Here is a 21,070-nt window from a genome sequence, read left to right as displayed (position 1 = left end):
AGTCAAAAAGCAGAATGTTAAGAAAGCCTAAGGCTACAATTCAGTTTTAATTTCAATATTTTTTAAATGCTAAAATATTCCACAGGGTGTTCCGAATTTTGAGGAAAAAGCATAGTATTGTTGTTACACCCGGTATACAATGACATTTACCTGTTCAGCAACAATATTACTACATCGTGATTCTTAATGAATAAGGCTATATCATACTAAAAAAATCACTAAAATTGGACAACAGGTTTAAGAGATCGGATTTTTTTGGCCAGGAGTGTATATATCTGTCAATTGCTAATATAAAAAATAACCGCTGTGAAGTATTTGTCCTTCCAGCGTTATATTGACTTTTTCGTGACTTTTTTTTCTTCTTGATAAGATTGCTCAACATGTCTTCTTTGATCATCCTCTTCTGTTTGTTCCAGGAACATCTGTATTCCTTCTTTTTTTTTTGTATTTCCCACTAATGATTCACTTCCATTATTCTCGGAATGTGATTATTTGCAACGCGATATTAACCTCGCAATCATTTTTCAAACTTCACTTAAATTATCGATAATTTTTTATCGCAAAAATGATTAGCGTTAGTCTGGTAATTTTATTGAGTGGTAAATTATTTAACAACAATTTACTTTTATCTTAAACAAACTTTGATCGGTAATGGGATGTGTAAATGTGGATAATCAATTATTTGTTTGCACAGAGTAAACGCTATTGCCTTGAATTTGCTTTCGTTCACATTATTATTCATTAGATATTAGATTGCTTTAGATTTCGGTTTGAATAACCGACTTTCTACTAATACGAGGCTTGTTCAATTGAAACACATCTTTTAGCACCTTTTTCATTGGCCCAAAGATGTGAAAATCACAAGGCGATAAATCGGGACTATAGGGTGGATGTTCTTATATCCTCCATCTCTTTCGTTGTAGATTTTCTTTCACTACTTTAAAAACTAAGGCCGAGCATTGTCGTGCAGAAGAATGCCTCCATGTGACAGTTTATCTGGATGCTTTCGTCTTATTGCTTGATGGCAAGATAATATAAGATAATCATGACACCTAGATTCGTAGCCAGCAGTGCACCTGGTCGGGGCTTATCATTCATCTCCTGTCTTCCACTATTAAATTTTCAACACTATTCCTTAACAGTTGGATACGAAAAACATGCGTTTTCATACATTACTTGCATTCGCGCATGAATTATTAATGGTTGCAAACCTTTCAACATCATCAGTAGCTCGACAACCCTTTTTGGGTCCTGGCTTGTTCTAGGATTTTCCGCCATTCTATTCTGTTCCTTGCTTTGTTCTTCCAGTGGGTAATCTCAAGTGTTTTCAGATCTTGTTCCACTTGTTCCATGTATCTAAGTTTGGGTCTTCCCTTTGACCTTCTCCCTACTGGTGTTTGTCTCATTATATGTTTTGGTGTTTCGGTCTCCAACATCCGTTCAACATGGCCCATCTAGCGCAGACGTCCGATCTTTATGGATGTTATGACGTCGGGTTCGTTGTATGCTGCGTATAGTTCAAAATTATATCTTCTGCGCCATACGTCATTTTCTATCACCCCCTTATATATGTGTCTAAGGATTCTTCGTTCAAACGTACCTAATAAGTTCTCATCGCTTTTCAACAGTGTCCATATCTCTGATGCATATATAAGGACCGGTTTTATCATGGTTTTGTATATTTTGCATTTGGTTTTTCTCGTGATGTTAGATCTTAGATGTTTAATTAGTCCATTATATGTTTTATTAGCACACTAAAATTGATTGCACGTTGCAAACCTTTAGCACACTAAAATTGAATGACTGCACGTTGGTTATATTTGGAAAGATTGCTCACAACAAACATGTGCATCTGCTCTTTAAGATTCAAAGGAAAGAGGACAAATCTAACTCTTATGTCAGTGATTGCATCAGCTGTACAGCGGCGGATCCAGCATCGTTAAGAGGGAGGGCGATTGGCTAAATTTCTTTATAATAATAATGTCTTTATAATCTTTATGGATAATTAAAAAAATAAATAAATCACTTGGTTTGAGAGCAGAGCTGAAGCAGACGCAGAGAACAAGGATATATTCTATGAACTTCTAGAACAAGAGGACACGGCAGAACTCAAACATGACATCAAAATCGTATTGGACGATTTCAATGAAACACTGGTCAAGGGAAAGCCACATAGTACCTGTCCACAAAAAGAACTGTATGTAAGAACTATGGAGAAATATCGTTAATTCATACAACTTACAAAGTATGTCGATTATTGCACTGTGAAAATTAATTCCGTACGCAGAAGAAATAATAAGTGATTACCAGTGTGGCTTCCATGTTTACGCATCAGAATTGGCAGCAGTACATCAGATGAGTTCCAAATCGAAGCGATCCACTGCCCCTTTGTTATTCAATTTCACTTTATAGACGGAGAGGCAGCGCCGAAAAATCTCTCTGAATTTAATAAAGCTAGTTTTTTCACAGTTTATTACCGTGATTGTGTAGAGAAACATACTGCGGTCGGTCAAGCGAAACGTAGAACAGGTGGTACTGACAGCTTGTCAAAGTTGCTTACCTGCGGATGTAATTAAATCCATTTACTAAGGCTGGAAATCAGTACACACATTCTAAATTGAATATAAATAAAAGTTATTATAGTCCGTCAGCTGTATGATGGGACAGACCCGGTCGGTCGGCCCCAATGAATGTACAGGGTTATTCACTATATTTTGACCCCCCTCTAAACTGCTTTATTTACAGAATTAGAAAAAATGTAAAATACAAAAGTTATTCAATTTTTAAATTAGGATTTTTTGACATATTATTATATATCGTGCTAGTGACGTCATCCGTCTGGGCGTGATGACGTAATCGACTATTTTTTTTAATGAGAATAGGGGTCGTGTTCTAGCTCATTTGAAAGGTTATTCAATTCTATATGCAGTAATATAAACATTAAGATCATTATTTATGTAGGGTGTCTAAAAAAAAATTTTTAATTATTAATTAAACAATTAATTTAATTAAAAAATTTTTTTGGACACCCTGTATAAACAATTATGTTATCACTGAATAGGGAATTGAATAACCTTTCAAATGAGCTAGCACACGACCCCTATTCTCATTAAAAAAATAGTCGATTACGTCATCACGCCCAGATGGATGACGTCACTCGTACGATATATATGTCAAAATCATAATTTAAAAATTGAATAAGTTTTGTATTTTACATTTTTTTTTAATTCTGTAAATAAAACAGTTTAGAGGGGGTCAAAATATAGTGAATAACCCTGTACATTCATTGGGGCCGACCGACCGGCTCTGTCCCGTCATACAGCTGACTGACTATAATAACTTTTATTTATATTCAATTTAGAATGTGTGTACTGATTTTTAGCCTTAGTAAATGGATTTAATTACCTCCGCAGGTAAGCAACTTTGACAAGCTGTCAGTACCACCTGTTCTACGTTTCGCTTGACCGACCGCAGTATGTTTCTCTAGACACTCACAGTAATCAACTGTGAAAAAACTAGCTTTAGTAAATTCAGAGAAATTTTTCAGCGCTGCATCTTGGACTATTAGAGCATGCAGTTAGGAAAGCTCAACCAGAATTAAATGGCTTCGCTGCCCAGGGAGCGAAGGTAAGCTTTTGTTGACGATGTCTACACGATTGGACAATCCACCATAGAATATAAGACCAACTGCATACTGCATGGTAGTGGTATTATAAGAGCCGAAAACAATTATGAAAAAGATTGATGTAACTACTAGGATCATGCGCTGATCATAGCATAAATACAGCTAAAACAAAAGTATACATGTAATTATGTATTTGGAATACAAAACTACAGACGCTTAAAAATATGCGCAAAAAAAATTTAATGCAATTATTATTATATTAACTAATAGGTCTGGATCCCGCGTATGAAAAAAAAGTTGATTAATAGCAAGCTGAAAATTTGTTAATAGCTTAAGGGTGTCTAGTCGGATAAACGTTGATATATATGGGAACACTGGAACAGGGGCAGTTTTAATTGTGGAACAGGTTAAAAATTTGGAATGGTCACACCACGAAAACGGCACATTTATTTTGTCCGACAGAACAGACTTAAACTCTCCGAACAGAGATTAAACTCTCATGCAAAAATCAGACTGTTATTTATCACCTGTCATAATTCCTGTCATATGACATATTCTACATGTTCCACTCATTAAAACTCCCATTTGGTGATAAATAGCAGTTTGATTTTTGCCTGAGAGTTTAATCTCTGTTCGAAGAGTTTAAGTTTGTTCTGTCGAACAAAATAAATGTGCCGACTTCGTGGTGTGACCGTTCCAAATTTTTAACCTGTTCCACAATTAAAACTGCCCCTGTTCCAGTGTTCCCATATATTAAAGTTTATCTGACTAGACACCCTTAAGCTATTAACAAATTTTCAACTTGCTATTAATCAACTTTTTTTTCATACGCGGGATCCAGACCTATAATGGCCTTGGAGAAAATAAATTGAATGAATCTGCCAGTCTAATTTAGGTTTCATATATACGGAGGTGGTATAATTTCATTTTCTGTTATAATTGAAATTACTTTTGAGAATGAATAATGATTACCAAAAAGTTTACCTAAAATATTAACACCAAAAGCTAATAATAAAGATGCACACACATCAGCTACCAATAAATTGCCATTGTCAGATATTTGTCGAACATATTAGGACAATTCATTATACCGCTAGTAAGCCAAAAATAGCTTTGTTTTTCATCTTGCACATATTCGCTGCACTCATCCATTCATAAACATTAGCACAAAATTATACCCTTGATTGTAATAAACTCTATAACATACATACTTTTAATAGTTTCCCGGAAAAACAGTATGACTCGGAGGAATACATGCCATGGTCAGTATTATTTTATTTTTATTTTAGCTAGTGTAATACATCTTTTTTCTATTAGCTAAAGTACTTTTAAGTTTATGTTTTTAATGCTGCCAAATTGTACTGTCACATCTTATTTCCTTAGTCAGCGGTCTCCAATAAACGCCGTATGCTGCGTACAGCGTTATGCCGGACGTTGCATACAGCTGTTGTCGGTCGCCGGCAACTTCTCGTAATCACTACAAAACATCAGGCTATTATTATCAATATAGTTGATTTGCTAATCTGAGACACAACTGTCTACACTACAATCACAATAAAAATGCACTATATAGAAATAAACAAACCAAGATATTATGGGTTTGTCCTGTCTGTATCCCAAATAAAATAAGACACGTTGAATGTCCGAGGAGCACTCCCAAATCATGATTTGGGAGTGCTCCCCGTGCTTGTTTATTTCTAGTGCATCTTTATTGTGATTGTAGTGTAGACAGTTGTGTCTCGGATTAGCGAATCGACTATAAACCGACAGGATGTGGTCTAAAATAGACGCCGTATGCTGCGTTCAGCGTTATGCCAGACGTTGCATACAGCGGTTGTCGGTCGCCGGCAACTTCACGTTGTCACTACAACACATACGCTATAAATGGACTACATACCTAAGCCCTGACGTCACAATAGGCGGATAATTTGAAAACCTTTCCAAACATTTCTTATTCTTGTGTGTTTGTCTCATAAGCTGTTGGAAATACATATTGTCTTTTTTTTAGTCTTTCTCGGCACAAATAATATTTGGACTATTTTTGACTTATACTCTTTTTACCGAGTACCCTAGATTTGTTGTTCGTGAATTTGTGAGGTAAGAATATCAAAGTATTAAGATATTTATTCTCAATGTTCATGTCTTAAGGTTATTTTTTGTTGTATTGTTGGATTAAAATTTAATTATTTTTTTACAGTATTTCAAGGTATTTTGTTGTTTTTATCAGGGTTATTTACAATTAAAGTTTTAATCAAAAGGTAACATAACCTTAAAACATGAAGATTAAGAGTAAATATCTTAATACTTTGATAATAATCTTACCTCCAAAATTCACGAACAACAAATAATACCGATCGCAAAAAATGAATATCCATAATCAAAAGTTCTTATTTACTCTTCCAACAACTAAAAAAAAAGCAATATTTCCAACTACTTATGGGACAAACACACAGGAATTAGTAATGTTTGCAAAGGTTTTTAAATTGCCCGCCGATTGTGACGTCAGGCTTAGGTACGTAGGTACTCCATATTTACGAGAAATTTATGTATTAATTATTATTAATTCGTTAGTTGATAAAAATATATTATTTTTAAAAACTTCCTGGCATATTAATTATTTCACTTATTTTTGAAAAATACTTATACCTATCTTTTTTACACACTAATGACAAATGAATGAATGGAAAAAAATATTTTAAAAATGTGCAAAATGATTTACACTAGTTTAAAATCATTTGTGTTTTTCAAATTGTTTTTATAATTTTTATCGTTGATGTCATAACATAGACCTGCTACTTTTGACCAATTCGATTAACAACTCGTCTTTTTTCTTTTATGAATTAATTGACACATTTCTCAATGTTAAAACGCGTACCAGCCGTACGCTGCAATTCTTGAAAATAACTAAAGACGTTGTGTCCAACATTTGGGCCACGTACAGCAGTGTAAAGCATACAGACGCGACGTATGGCGTGACGCTATCTGCAGCGTACGGCGTCTATTATAGACCACCGCCTGTGAAGTCGCGTACAGCAGTTTCATGCTACGTTCGGCGTACGATAACAGACCGCAACTATTATTTATTGTATTAAGCACACAGACGCGACCTACGGTGTGACGCTGTACGCAGCGTACGGCGTCTATTGGAGACCACCGACTTACCTACTGCTAAATTTTGTGCAACTCTAATGTCTATAAAATTAAATTGTCCGGAATGTGCTGAAAGAACTACAGATTTTGATCAAAATTCGGAAATTTTAGGAACATTTTTATATCGGTATTATATTTGTATATTTGTACAGCTTGCATTCTTTGTTGTTAAGTTTTTCGTTTATATAAAAACAGATATTCAATTGTTTTTTATGTATATAGCTTCGTCGCTGGAGTTATTCTGAGAGAAAGGATCCCGGCGTTCGAAAGAATGTTGTGGAGAGCGTGCAGAGGAAACGTCTTCTTGAGACAAGCTGAGATCGAGACTCCCCTAGAAGATCCAGCCAGTGTAAGTATGCGATATTGATTTACACAACAGTACATGGTGATGGCCAAAAAAATGCAACGCCTAGAAGGACAAATAATATTTTTTTAATATTTATTTATGGAAGTATACATTATATATCATCATTTTCTTTGCCTTATCCCTATGCGGGGTCGGCTTCCCTAATTGCATTTCTCCACACAATTCTATCTTGGGTCATATCAATGTCAATCCCCTTTACCAACATGTCCTGCCTTATCGTCTCCCCCAGGTCTTCTTTGGTCTTTCTCTCCTACTCCTTCCAGTAATCTGCACTTCAGCTATTCTTCGTATTGGGTGATTAACGTCTTGACGTTGAACATGACCAAACCATCTTAACCTATGCTCTCTCATTTTGGCATCAATTGGTGCCACACCTAGACTTCCCCTAATATACTCATTTCTAATGTTATCCTTCTTTGTCACTCCACTCATCCATCTAAGCATTCTCATTTCCGCCACATGCATTCGTTGTTCCTCTTTCTTCGTCACTGCCCAACATTCAGTTCCGTACATCATAGCCGGTCTTATGGCTGTTTTATAAAATTTTCCCTTCAGCTTCATTGGAATTTTTCTGTCACACAACACACCACTCGCTTCTTTCCACTTCATCCATCCAGCCCTAATTCTACTGCATGCATCTCCATCTATTTCTCCATTACTCTGTAATACCGATCCCAGGTACTTAAAACTATTGCTTTTTACAATCAGTTCACCATCCAAAGATACCATTTTATTCGTAGTAACTCCATCTTTAAATGAACATTCCAAATACTGTGTTTTTGTCCTACTAAGTTTTAAACCTTTTTTTCCTCCAGAGCTTGCCTCCACTGTTCCAGTTTTTGTTCCAAGTCTCTTTCACTATTTCCTAACACGACATCATCAGCATACATTAAGCACCATGGAATGTTGTCCTGTAGTTTCGCTGTTATCTGGTCCAAAACTAATAAGAATAAATACGGACTAAGCACAGAGCCTTGTTGCAATCCTACTTTCACATGCAATTTATCAGTCTCTCCCACACCTGTCCTAACACTAGTCGTTACTCCCTCATACATATCCCTCACAATATTTACATATTCACCAGGGACTCCTTTTTTATTGAGTGCCCACCGCAGAATCTCTCGAGGAACTCTATCATATGCTTTCTCAAGATCAATGAATACCATATGAGTGTTTGTTTCTTTACTCCTGTATTTTTCCATCAACTGCCTTATAATGAAAATTGCATCTGTTGTTAATCTGCCCTGCATAAAGCCAAATTGATTCTCGGATATTTCGGTCTCTTCACGTATCCGTCTATCAATTATTACTCTTTCCCATATTTTCATGGTGTGGCTAAGCAGTTTTATAGCCCTGTAGTTTGTACATTGTTGTATATCTCCCTTGTTTTTGTAAACAGGTACCAGTATACTGCTTCTCCATTCGTCTGGCATTTGTCCAACTTCCATAATTCTATTAAATAGACCTGCTAGCCACCTTGTTCCTGTCTCTCCCAATGCTCTCCATACTTCCCCAGGAATATCATCTGGTCCTACCGCTTTTCCTTTCTTTATTTTTTGAAGCGCTTGAGCCACTTCCTCGTTTGTTATTTTGGTGACCATTGCTGCTACTGTCTCCGTTGACTCTACAGGCTGTCTGTCAAATTCTTCATTTAATAAGCTGTCAAAGTACTTTCTTCATCTCTTTTTGACATCCCTTTCGTGAACTAGTATTTTATTATTTTCATCTCGGATACATCTAATCTGAATAAAATCTTTTGCTTTCTTTGCTCTCTGTTTGGCTATTTTATATATCTTCGTTTCGCCTTCTGCAGTCTCTCTAATACTACTGGCCATTTTTCTCTAAATTGTATTAGGGCTTCCTTTCATGTTCCAACACTTTTTTTCTACTATTCTTCTCCTGAATAGACCTTCTTTCTCATCTTTTAGCAGCCACCACTTGATTTTTTGTGGTCCTCTCCGAGATTTTTGTTTAGTTTCGCTTTTTACTTCGATGTCCATTACGTTATACAGGGTAGCGAGAAAGTATGGAAACACGGTAATTTCTCGGAAACCGCTTGAACGATTTTTATAAATTTTGGTGGGCAAGGATGTTCTAATGTGGCCGATAATATAGTGGTAATTACATTGTTGTCAGATCTTCCGTTTTCTGGAAATCTAATGAATTTTCTTATTTTAAATGGAACACCCTGTATATTTTTTGCGTTTTGAATTCCTTAAGAAACACTGATTATTTTTAATGTTATATTCCCTATACCTAACTGCCATAATTTCGAAATTATTGCTACATTTATAAAACAAAATTTTAAACAAATTATAAAAAATAATTTTTTCAGCCCGAGTAGATATTATTTTAGGTTATTTGTATCATTGGGAACAAAAAAGGTCTTTTCTAATTTTCCTCTAAAGTTAATTATTTCCGAGTTACAAACAATTTAAAACTGAAGAACATCTAAAAATTACGATTTTCAACGTTCAAAAACACAAGTAAAAAAAATTAGAAAGTACCTAAATTCAAGCTCAAACCTTCTTGTATCAGATCCCTATAAGAACTTTTGGCATGTTTTATTCTAAAATATTGTTTTGTTTTTTAATTTTGAATGAAGCTCATACGAGAGGACGGACGATCGGGCATTAACAACTAAAAATAATATTTTAAAATAGAATAAGACCAAATCACTTATCGGTATCTGATACAATTAGGTTTGAACTTGAATTTAGGCACTTCGTAATTTCAAAAATAATATTTTTTTGCGTGTTTTTGAACCTAGAAAATCGTCATTTTTCGATTTTTTTCAGTTTTAAATTGTTTATAACTCGGAAACGATTAACTTTTTAGGCAAATTACAGAAGACCTTTTTTGTTCCTAATGATGCAAAGAACCTAAAATAATGTCAACCCGGGCCGATAAAATTGATTTTTATAATTTGTTAAATTTTTGTTTTAATAAATGGAGCAATAACTCCGAAATTTTGGCATTTAGGTATAGGGAATATAATATAAAAAATAATCAGTATTTATTAAGGACTTCAAAACGCAAAAAATATACAGGGTGTTCCATTTAAAATAAGAAAGTTCATTAGATTTCCAGAAAAACGGAAGGTTTGACAACAATGTAATTACCACTATAATATCGGCCGCATTAGAAAACCCCTACCCACCAAAATTTATAAAAATCGGTCAAGCGGTTTCCGAGAAATTACCGTGTTTCCATACTTTCTCGCTACCCTGTATACATTATTATACAGTGAGCACGTAAAGGTTGGAATAAATTCATTTTCTCGAGAATGAACGATTTTGGAAAAAAATCCCGAAACAGGTCAATTTTTATTTTTAAATTACGACTTTTTGGCATATATATCATATTAGTGACGTCACCCATCTGGGCGTGATGACGTTATCGATGATTTTTTTTAATAAGAATAGGGGTCGTGTGATAGCTTATTTGAAAGGTAATTTAATTCTATATTCAGTAGTATAAACATTTACATAATTATTTATACAAGGTGTCAAAAAGAAATTTTTTTTAATTAAATTTATTAACATAAAAAGAAGAATGCATGTAATTTTTTAGTCAAAAATACATTTTACTGCTCTCAGAAAACAAAAAAAAAATGTTTATTTGAAAAATAATCATTGCTTTTCGCTTAAATTAAATGTTCAAACTGTCAAGAGGAAGGTGGGTGGCGACTTTAATATTGAATTTAGGCAAAAAACAATATTTACTTGTCAAATAAACATTATTTCCTGTTTTATGATAGCAGTAAAATGTATTTTGAGTTAAATAAATTACACACATTCTTCTTTTTATGTCAATAACTTTTAATAAAAAAAAATATTTTTTGGACACCCTGTATAAATAATTATACTAATGTGTATATTACTGAATAGAGAATTGAATTACCTTTCAAATGAGCTATCACACGACCCCTGTTCTTATTTAAAAAAATCATCGATTACGTCATCACGCCCAGATGGGTGACGTCACTAGTATGATACATATTCCAAAAAGTCGCAATTTAAAAATAAAAATTGACCTGTTTCGGGATTTTTTTCCAAAATCGTCCGTTCTCGAGAAAATGAATTTATTCCAACCTTTACGTGCTCACTGTATAAGATTCGATTTCTTCGGTTTACATTATATATAAGATTCTTATTATTTAATAACATTATAAACTTTGCAACGTCATTTTCGTCAAAAAATGAGTATCTAATGAATCCTCCTCCTTAATTTTCTATACACTCAGTTACTCTATGGGGCATTGATCGAATTAATTGGTCTATATCATATTGCGGAATACTCATCCAAATTCTTCTTATGGCATGCCACAGGTCTTCTAAGTTTGTTGGAGGACGTCTCGATCGACCTACACATGTTCAATGGGTGACAAATCAGCTGATTTTGATGGCCGCTCCAAAGTCTCTATGCCAGATTCTTGTATGAACTCCATAGTTTCACGAGCAATATGAGGCATTGCCTCATATTGCTCATATTGATCTGTTGAAAGATCGCGTTTGGAATGATTTGTAGGTAGGGATGTAAAACCGGTTGCTGTACTTCACAATATACCGTTGAGCTGTCAGAGTGCCGTTAACAAGAACTAGAGGTGTAGTTTTTTAGCCATCAGTATAATGTATACCTACAGCTGTAGTTGAATTTAAGTCCGTTGCTAATATAATATATCTTTAGGGGGATCAAGCTTACAAATCCGTATTCATAATTTTCTTCCAAGGAGATCAGTTGAAAATTAGAGTGAAGAAAATCTGCGAAGGATTCAGGGCTACTCTCTACCCTTGCCCAGACGCCCCTGCCGATCGCAGAGAGATGGCTATGGGTGTCATGACAAGAATTGAAGATCTCAATACGGTAAGTATTTGTGTTTCTTCCGACTAACAAAAATGTTTTACTAGAAGTAAAGAGAATTTAAAATAAAATAAAAATGTATACCATTTTTATTCAGTTGCAATGCGAAGGCAAAACTGTCTTATTTTTCACTTAGAACAGAGAGCGCAAACCAGCACTCTAATTCGACAATTTTCGACTCTAATTGGAGTCATCATCAGAGAGGCGTAGGTTTGCTGCTCTCTGCCCCAAGTGACGAAACTCCGAGAGCTTATCCCCGCATTGCAACTGACGTTTATGGAGTAGGTGTCTAGCGACATCTGGTAACTGAAGCCATGGAGGTGTTACCAGGAAAATGGTCCAATAAGTTTTCAATTAAATATCTTTTAGGAATATTTTTAATATTTTTCAATATTATTAATATTTCTATTAGGTTAAAGAGAATTTGTTTAACTAAATTGTTAAGTTAAAGAACTGCGTTAATAAAATAAATATTAAACGTCTATAATTTATAATAAATAGAGAAACTATTGACCTTAGAAGAAATCTTGAAGCTGTTGATGAAGCTGTGTCAATCAATGGAATGCACAAATGATAATATAGCATTAATAAAAGCCGTCAATGTACTATACAAACAATGCATAACAAAACTAAAAACATGATTTGTAACATCAAAAGGATTGAAGCAAAGATGTTGCCTGTCCCCAAATACCTCGAATGTGCTTTAAACAGACGGAAACAAAAATGTAAAACAATGAGTGATACCTTACCAACACTGTGGTATATTCGCTCAACTTTGCAAACGATCAAGTAATAGTAATAGTAGATATAAATTTGAACTGTAGGATATCTACAAGCATGAGTTTGGAGGAATAGCTATTTGTATAACAAGGGAGGAAAGTGCTACTTTTCCTCCCGAGTAATCATTCAAGGGAGGAAAAGAGACTTTACTCCCATGTTATACATATATGGTTTTTCCACCTTCCTCAAATAAGTCATTTTTTCATTTTTACTTTATTTATGTAACTAACCAACAAAATTTATTAGAACTAAAATTAACAAGTAGGTACAATATAACTGTCAACTGTCAAATACAAGTCATATTATTAATGTATACATTGTTAAATCAAAATAACAATTTACTGCTTTTTACCATTCTGCAAAATACAGGGTGTTTTATAAATAAACGTTAAAATGTAAAGATACTTACGTAATAGAAAATAGATACAGTAGAACCCCGTTAACTCTGATTAATCGGGACCGCGGCCGATCCGGGTTATCGAAAATTCGGGTTAGCCGGAGAAAATAGTAAAAATTATTAAAATATGGTATGCTTACAGATAAACTCCGTTATAATTGGCACACAGACACTTGTAAACCACGTTCGCGTTCCACACATACAAAGCGTCGTCGAGAGTCTCATTTTTAGCTTTCTTATCTTTGCACCGATTGTCCAAACTGTCTTTTGTTATCATTTTGAAACAAAAACAACATTTTAAGTTTTATTGCCATTACGTAGACAAAAAATCACGCAAACACAAAATCTGAATATATTTACGAACGATTACAGAACGGAACGAACAATGCGACTTTACTACACACAATACCGTCTCAATCGCAACGAACTTATATTATTTAATAAGAGTGAAGACTAAGACCATTGTTTGAAAAATAATTTTTTAATAGTCTTTTCTAAACAATGCTAAGAGAGTTTCAAGTAAATAAAGGATACTACAGATGCCTGTTGGTTTCGATAACACGACAGTGAACGTTGTCTGCCATGAGTCATTTTTACTGAGGTATATTATGTATCAAATTACAAAAATACGCATTATCTCTCATTGTATAATGTGTTTGACATTGAAAATTGAAACGAATGAACTACATAGGAATTCGCTAAAGCAACAAATTTTTACGAAGAAAGTTTATTAAGATAAATAAAATTAGCCTGAAAAATATAAGATATAGTCGGTTCGCTAAACTCAGACGCAACTGGCTAGATATTTTAGTCGATAATTTTTTTGTTTTTTGCCAATTTTGCAAAAATTTGCAAAATTACTAACTATTTAGTTATTATTAACTATTTAGTAATTATTTTTTGCCAATTTTACTAAAATTGGCAAAATTACCGACTATAATATCTAGAAAGTTGCGTCTGAGTTTAGCGAACAGATTATATTAGTATTCGAACAATATGTTTATAAGGAAAGATAAAAGAAAATATTTTAAGATGTTGAAAAGAAATTGGAAAATCCAGCATGAAGGACATACATTTTTATTGTTGTAATGTTTGTCTGATAAAAATCGGTCCGGGTTAGCCGGACTTCCGGGTTATCAGGGGCTGACTTATCGGGGTTCCACTGTACTGTACAGGGCGTCAATAAGTTATATTTCATTAATGAAATACCATGACGTCACTTTTACTTTTCCTCCCTAGGGAGGAAAAATAGTTTTCCTCCCTAGGGTGGAAAAGTGCAACTTCTCAACTCAACAAAAGGTGCAACAAAAGGTGCAACCCCAAAAGTCCGGAAAAGTATACTTTCGGTAGAGGTAGGTGGAAAAATATATTACCACTACAATCAAACAAAACCGTCTGCAGTGGGCAGGACATGTACCCCAGGGCCCGGAATTGAACATCATAAAAAGATTCTAACAGCTCAACCGGTGAGAATGATAAGACGGAGTAGACCAACGCTAAGGTGGATAGAGACAGGGTAACACACGATGCTGAGAAGATCGGTGTTGCCAATTGGAAAATCTAACCATGGAACAGAGCAGAAAAACGCGAAAGCTTGAGAAGGTTAAAGCCTTTTAAGGGCTGTAGCACCGAGATGATGATGAATGTTATCAATTTATGAAATTATAATTTTAATAGGTGTTATTTTTTTATTGCAGGTTTTGGGCCAAACTCAGGACCATCGTCACAGAGTTCTTGTAGCCGCTGCTAAGAATATTAAAAATTGGTTCGTTAAAGTCAGAAAAATAAAGGCCATCTACCACACGTTAAACTTATTTAATTTGGATGTTACTCAGAAATGTTTGATTGCAGAATGTTGGGTGCCAGTACTCGATTTGGAGAATATCCAATTGGCTTTGAGGCGTGGAACTGTAAGTAATACCATTACTTGTTAGCGTTTTATACAGTGTGGAAAGCACTTATGAAATAAAATTATGTCTGTCCTTGTTTAAAAAAATTATAAAAAACGCTGAGACCCGTCGATTTTTAAATAAAAATGTGCACTTTTTAGACATAAATTTAAATGCAGAGGGTGATTCATGCAAGTCTAGCAGAGTCCATAAGCTTCAGTTTTAATGGAACACCCTGTATATTTTTATATTTTTAAAATCTTGATATCAATATATCGTGTAGCGTGTATTATGAATAATACAGGGTGAAAATTTTTAAATTTTAAAGTATGGTAAAAACTCATGGAATAAAATTGTTTATGTGCTTAATTTAGAAAATTAAAGAAAATACTGATAAAATTTAAATATAAATATATAAGGTGATTCACGCAAGTACAGTATAGTTCATGATCTATAGTTTTAATGGATCACCCTGTATATTTTTATATCCTTAGACGCTACTTCACAACCTCATCTTAAAAAAGTGTATTATGTAGGGTCCGTTATGAATAATACAAGGTGAAATTTTGAAATAACATATTTACAAATTTCGTCAAAACTCAATATATATGTTGTAGTCAAAGCCCGAATTTCAGGCACTCCTAGGTTTGACTAGGCAATCCTCAGGTCTGACTGACGGTCTTAGTCAAAGCCCGAAATAAATTACAGTTTCGGTCTTTGACTAGTCAAACCTAGGAGAGACTAAGTTGGTCAGGCAAAGGTCGAAATTTAATTTTATGAAATCGGGGTTTGACTAGTCAAACCCCGATCAGCTATTAAAATGTCGTAATTTGTTAGATTAGGTTTAATAAAACGTCATTTTTTAATTGTAATATTTATTATTTTTATACTGTCGTAATTAAAATAAAAAAATAGAGTTTATTCTCACATATTGATGTTGAGGCATTATGGGATTTAGAGTTACACAATAGATTAGACCAGTGGCTTTCAATTTTTTTGGGTGATGTACCTACCACAAAATTCTTATAATTATTTTTGGTACCACCTAACTAAAATACCTATGGCGGTAGTTAATCTAATTAACTATAAATATGATAAATTTTTGCTGTTTTTGCGTTTTGTGTACCACTGCACATATGTAATGATATGTACCACCATTGTACATGTACCACAGATTGAGAAGCCCTGCATTAGACCTTTTACACTTACATAATTTTGAAGAGCAATTTTTATTGCAGTAGTATTTTATAAAGCCTTGTCCCCCAAATTTAGATCTTTTGTACTAATTTCTCTTAGAGACAGAAAGTCTTCGAAATTAAGAAAATTTTCTTTGCATTCTCTTATTTGTTGAAAAAAGTGTGTTTATTGTTCCGTATTTCGTACCAACTCTACATAAACCGTCAACTGTTTTATCTTGTATGATACCCAAAATTTTTAGAGTATCTCTTTTAGCTCTATCAAAGCTGGGAATAGGTATGGTTAAAGTTTCTCTGATCGAAATTGGAGGAATTTTTTTTCACTTAATTGCTTCGTAGCATTGGCCTGGGCATAAAGACCTTCAATCGCCTTTCCCTTTATTTATTTTAATCTTTTCTGTCTTTGCACAACGCATGTCTTATACCATCTGATTACAAATTATGCTCGAATATGCGTCAGAGCTCTCTTTTTGGCAAATACAACAAACCACACCTGAAGAAGTAATCTGAATTGTTTGACAATTTTCTTCCTCCACTAGTGACGACGGTCCAGGGCCTTCGTTAGTACTATGGTGATCCTTACTTTTGATAGTGCTCAGCCTACAGGTGGGTTGACATTACGAGTGTATTACATTTATGCAATGCATAGATACAAATGTACCTACTGCTTGAGTTTGAAAATAGATAATAAAATATCTGACAATAGCACGGGCAAAATACGTAAGCGTAACCCGCCTTAATGCTATGAAACAATTAAGTGAAAAAAATTTCCTGCAATTTCGAATGGAAAAACTGTAACAATACCTATCCTTAGCTTTGATAAAGCCAAAGAAGGTGCTCGAAATATTTTGGGTATCATAAAAGATAAAACAATTGACGGTTCATATAGAGTTGGTACGAAATAGGGAACAATAAACACACTTTTTTCAAGAAATTGAATAAGAGAATGCAAAAAGAATTTTCTTAATTGTCTCTAAGAAAAATTAGTACAAAAGTTTCTAAATTTGGAGGACAACATTTTATAAAATGCTACTGCAATAAGAAATGCTCTTCAAAATTATGTGTGAAAGGTCTAATGTATTGTGTAACTCTAAATGCCATAATGCGTCAACATCAACATGTGAGAATAAACACTAATATAAAAAAAATTATTTCGACAATATAAAAATAAAATTAAAGATTAAAATTAAAAAATGACGTTTTATTAAATCTAATCTAACAAATTACGACATTTTAATAGCTGATCGGGGTTTGACTAGTCAAACCCCGATTTCATAAAATTAAATTTCGACCTTTGCCTGACCAACTTAGTCTCTCCTAGGTTTGACTAGTCAAAGGCCGAAACTGTAATTTATTTCGGGCTTTGACTAAGACCGCCAGTCAGACCTGAGGATTGCCTAGTCAAACCTAGGAGTGCCTGAAATTCGGGCTTTGACTATAACATATACAAAACCCAATATATTTATACCTACTTTAAAAAATGTATGTCGTTACTGAACTAATTTAAAAAATAATACCATTATTTAAAGTATGATAAATTATTAACTTCAAAATTGTATGTAGGTATTTAATATCTTGACGAAAATTATACATAATTTTAAAATGTCACCTTGTATTATTCATAATGGGCCCTACATAATACACTTTTTTGATGTGGTTGTTTAGCAGATTCTAAAAACATACAAATATACAGGGTGTTTCAATGAAATTAAAAATCTTGGACCATGCTAAACTTGTGTGAATCACCCTGTATATTTAGATTTATGTTTAAACAGTGCATATTTGAATTTAAAAGTCGACATATGTGTTCTTTTTTATAATTTTCTAAAATAAGGACCCAAACAATTTTATTACATAAGTGGGTTCCACACACTATAATTTCAAAATTTCACCCTGTACTATTCTGACTATGTATTTATAAATACACCATTACATGATATGGTTCGTTGAAATCAGGTTGTTAAACAGCTTATAAAAATATATAGAGTGTTCCATTAAAAATAAAGCTTATGGACTATGCTAGGCTTCCGTGAATCACCCTGTACATTTAGATTTAGGTTTAAAAAGCGTATATTTAAAAATGGACGGGTCTTAGGTTTTTGTTAAATGCTTTAAAACAAGAACAGTAATAATTTTATTCCATAAGTGCCTTCCACCCTATATATCCTTAACTTTGTTTTTATCGATACATGATTGGATTTCATCAGGTGGTTTCCCTTCGTTAATCTGACATTCAGTTTCCATTTTTCCTGACCTTTCTCGTCTATAATAACGCCCAGATACGTAAAATGGGCCATTCTCTCGAAATGATATTCCCTTGATTCATTAGATATGAAAGTAAAATGTTTCTCTTCTTTTTCCTCATATTTCTGTATTTCATATATCATGTACTTTGAATTTTCCTGGTTTATTTGTAGGTCAAAATATTTTGCTTCCTTTTCTAATTTTTTACATTTCTTAATTATTTTCTTGTTTTCGTTAGAACAGTAAGATCATCAGCGAAGGCCAGACATTGATGTTCATTGTTGAAGATTGATCTTCAACAATGTGATCTATCACTGATCTATTAACTCTTAAACCGACCTGATACTCACCTAGTTTATTTTCAGCAAATCTGTCGAGTATCTATTTTAGCACTGTGGCTAATGCCTTGTAGCAAGTATCCATCTAACAGAGCAACACCTCTGTACATAATTGTAATTATCGCATGCCAATATATCCCCGTTTTTGTATATGGAGCATAATAAAAAACTGTCTATCCCATATACCCAAGACTGATTCTTTTTCACTCGTGGGTGTTCCATCTTCTTTTTTATTGTAATTCTGGTATCCCCTTTTTAAGTTTTTTTAACTTCTTGATCAAACGACCGTATTTTTTTCTGAAATCTTTCCTCTATTTCTTGTATTATTTTTTCGTTATTTCTTCTTTTCTTTCGTCTACATATCATTCTCATTATTCTTCTTTGATCTTTGTAACTCTGGTTCATAACATCATTATTGTTTGCTAATATCAATTGTTTTAATCTTTTCTTTTTCTCTGCTATTTTCAGGTTTCATCATCAAACCAATTCTTCTTTGGTTTAATTTGACTCTTGCGGAATAATTTTATCATTTGTTAGAGTTATCGCATGTCTTCTAGTTTGTTGCACTTTCTCTATTCCTAGTCTCTCTTCGTCTTTTTGTGATAATAGCTCTTTATCAATTTCTACTTTCCTTTTATTTTCACTCCGCTTTCTATATCGTATCTTGATTTTTCTTCTTTGAATTTGTTTTTCTTATTTCTTTATCTTCTTTTTACCATTCCACATAATTATAGTTCTAACCAGAAAATGGTCCGAATCCATTTCGACTTCTCTAATACTTCTTGCATCTCTTATAGATTTCATGCGGTTTCTTTCCATTAATACGTGATCAATCTGGTTAACCGTCCTTCCATCAGGAGATCTAAGTTCCATTATGTATATTTTCGTTCTAACCGAGTGTTCCTCACCACCATAATTTTTCCATCGCAAAATTGATTAGTCTTTAGCCATTATCACAATGACTACTTCTTGTAATTATTAGAGATGGTCACAGATTATAATTATTTCCAATAGATACATTTATTTAAAAATACCACTGTGGTTCCTACTAATTATGCAACCGCTATACACCGCAGCCACTTCACAACAGGTTTTTATTGATACAGACTGTTTAGTTTTTGATGAGATATAAGAGACCGAAGGAAGCGCCAAACATCGGCAACGTTGCTGTATACTATAATTTATTTTAATTTGTTTAACATGTTCATAATGTATCTACTCATTCCGCTAGTAGCATTATGATATTAAAATCACTTTATCAATTTTTCTCTTTTCTCGGTTAGTATTTTTCATTGCATAGTATAAGTATAAATTTTTGTAATTATGTACTTACAACACAACGTATGGTTAATGAAAAAATAATGCTATTAATTAAATTATTAAATAATTTAAGCGATGATGCAAGTAACGAATGTCCAAGAATATTAAAAAACTAAACGAAATATCCATCTATTTTGTGACGAAATTATTGATACTCCGCCGTCCGACGCGTCGGCAACTAATACAACTACAATACACCTGCTAATGGCAACACTTTACAGTGTTGCCATTACTTTTTTATGCTTTTGCTAAAAATACTTTTTTTTAGGAACGAAGTGGCAGTTCCGTGCCTCCTATTCTAAATCGAATGGACACCGCCGAAGACCCGCCAACATACAATCATACGAACAAATTCACAAGTGGTTTCCAAACTCTTATAGACGCTTATGGTATCGCTTCATATAGAGAAATGAATCCAACGCCGTACACGATTATCACTTTCCCATTTTTGTTTGCTGTGATGTTCGGTGATTTGGGTCATGGTCTTCTAATGGCCGTCTTTGGCGCATGGATGGTATTCAAAGAGAAACCTCTGGCTGCGAAAAAGTCAGATAATGAGGTAAGCATGATAATTTTTAAAATTGTTGATTAATAGTTCTTGCTGTTAAATAGAGTGCCATGGTGGATATAACGTGACCAAGGTGGCACTCTAAGTGTTAAATTAATTTTGTACTCATAAGTAATATTCTTTTTATACAGGATGATTGGATGATTAAGACTTATCCATAACATAGGCCGATATGATTTTTGTGTTTTGAATTTGGCAAGTGTCCTTAGCTAGATTTCCTTCCAAGGGACCTTGATTCTGAATGTGTATTTGGTTTGAGCCCATTACGTCAAAATCACAAAATTAAAAAACCTTGTGAGTTTTCCTATTCCGCCACCTTTTCTTCACACAATC

The 21,070-nt window shown here is 33.7% G+C and overlaps 1 protein-coding gene across 5 annotated transcripts in view; it reads left to right on the top strand.

Moving 5' to 3' along the window:
- LOC114344906 (V-type proton ATPase 116 kDa subunit a 1) overlaps positions 1-21,070 on the top strand; it is a 157,981-nt gene that overhangs the window by 115,002 nt on the left and 21,909 nt on the right. For 4 of the 5 annotated variants that reach the window (XM_050646423.1, XM_050646421.1, XM_050646422.1 and 1 more), the window contains exons 5-8: positions 6,998-7,124; positions 11,832-12,008; positions 14,880-15,092; positions 20,438-20,728. In XM_050646423.1, the coding sequence (XP_050502380.1) occupies positions 6,998-7,124; positions 11,832-12,008; positions 14,880-15,092; positions 20,438-20,728 (808 nt within the window). Of the gene's footprint in view, positions 1-4,845; positions 4,888-6,997; positions 7,125-11,831; positions 12,009-14,879; positions 15,093-20,437; positions 20,729-21,070 lie in introns of all 5 variants that reach the window. The other variant, XM_050646420.1, reaches the window with a different exon arrangement.

The sequence above is a fragment of the Diabrotica virgifera genome, chromosome 3, assembly GCF_917563875.1.
Source record: "Diabrotica virgifera virgifera chromosome 3, PGI_DIABVI_V3a".
NCBI classification, from domain to species: Eukaryota; Metazoa; Arthropoda; class Insecta; order Coleoptera; family Chrysomelidae; genus Diabrotica; species Diabrotica virgifera.
Note: the sequence above shows the minus strand (reverse complement) of the source record. Positions and strands in the feature narration are given on the sequence as shown.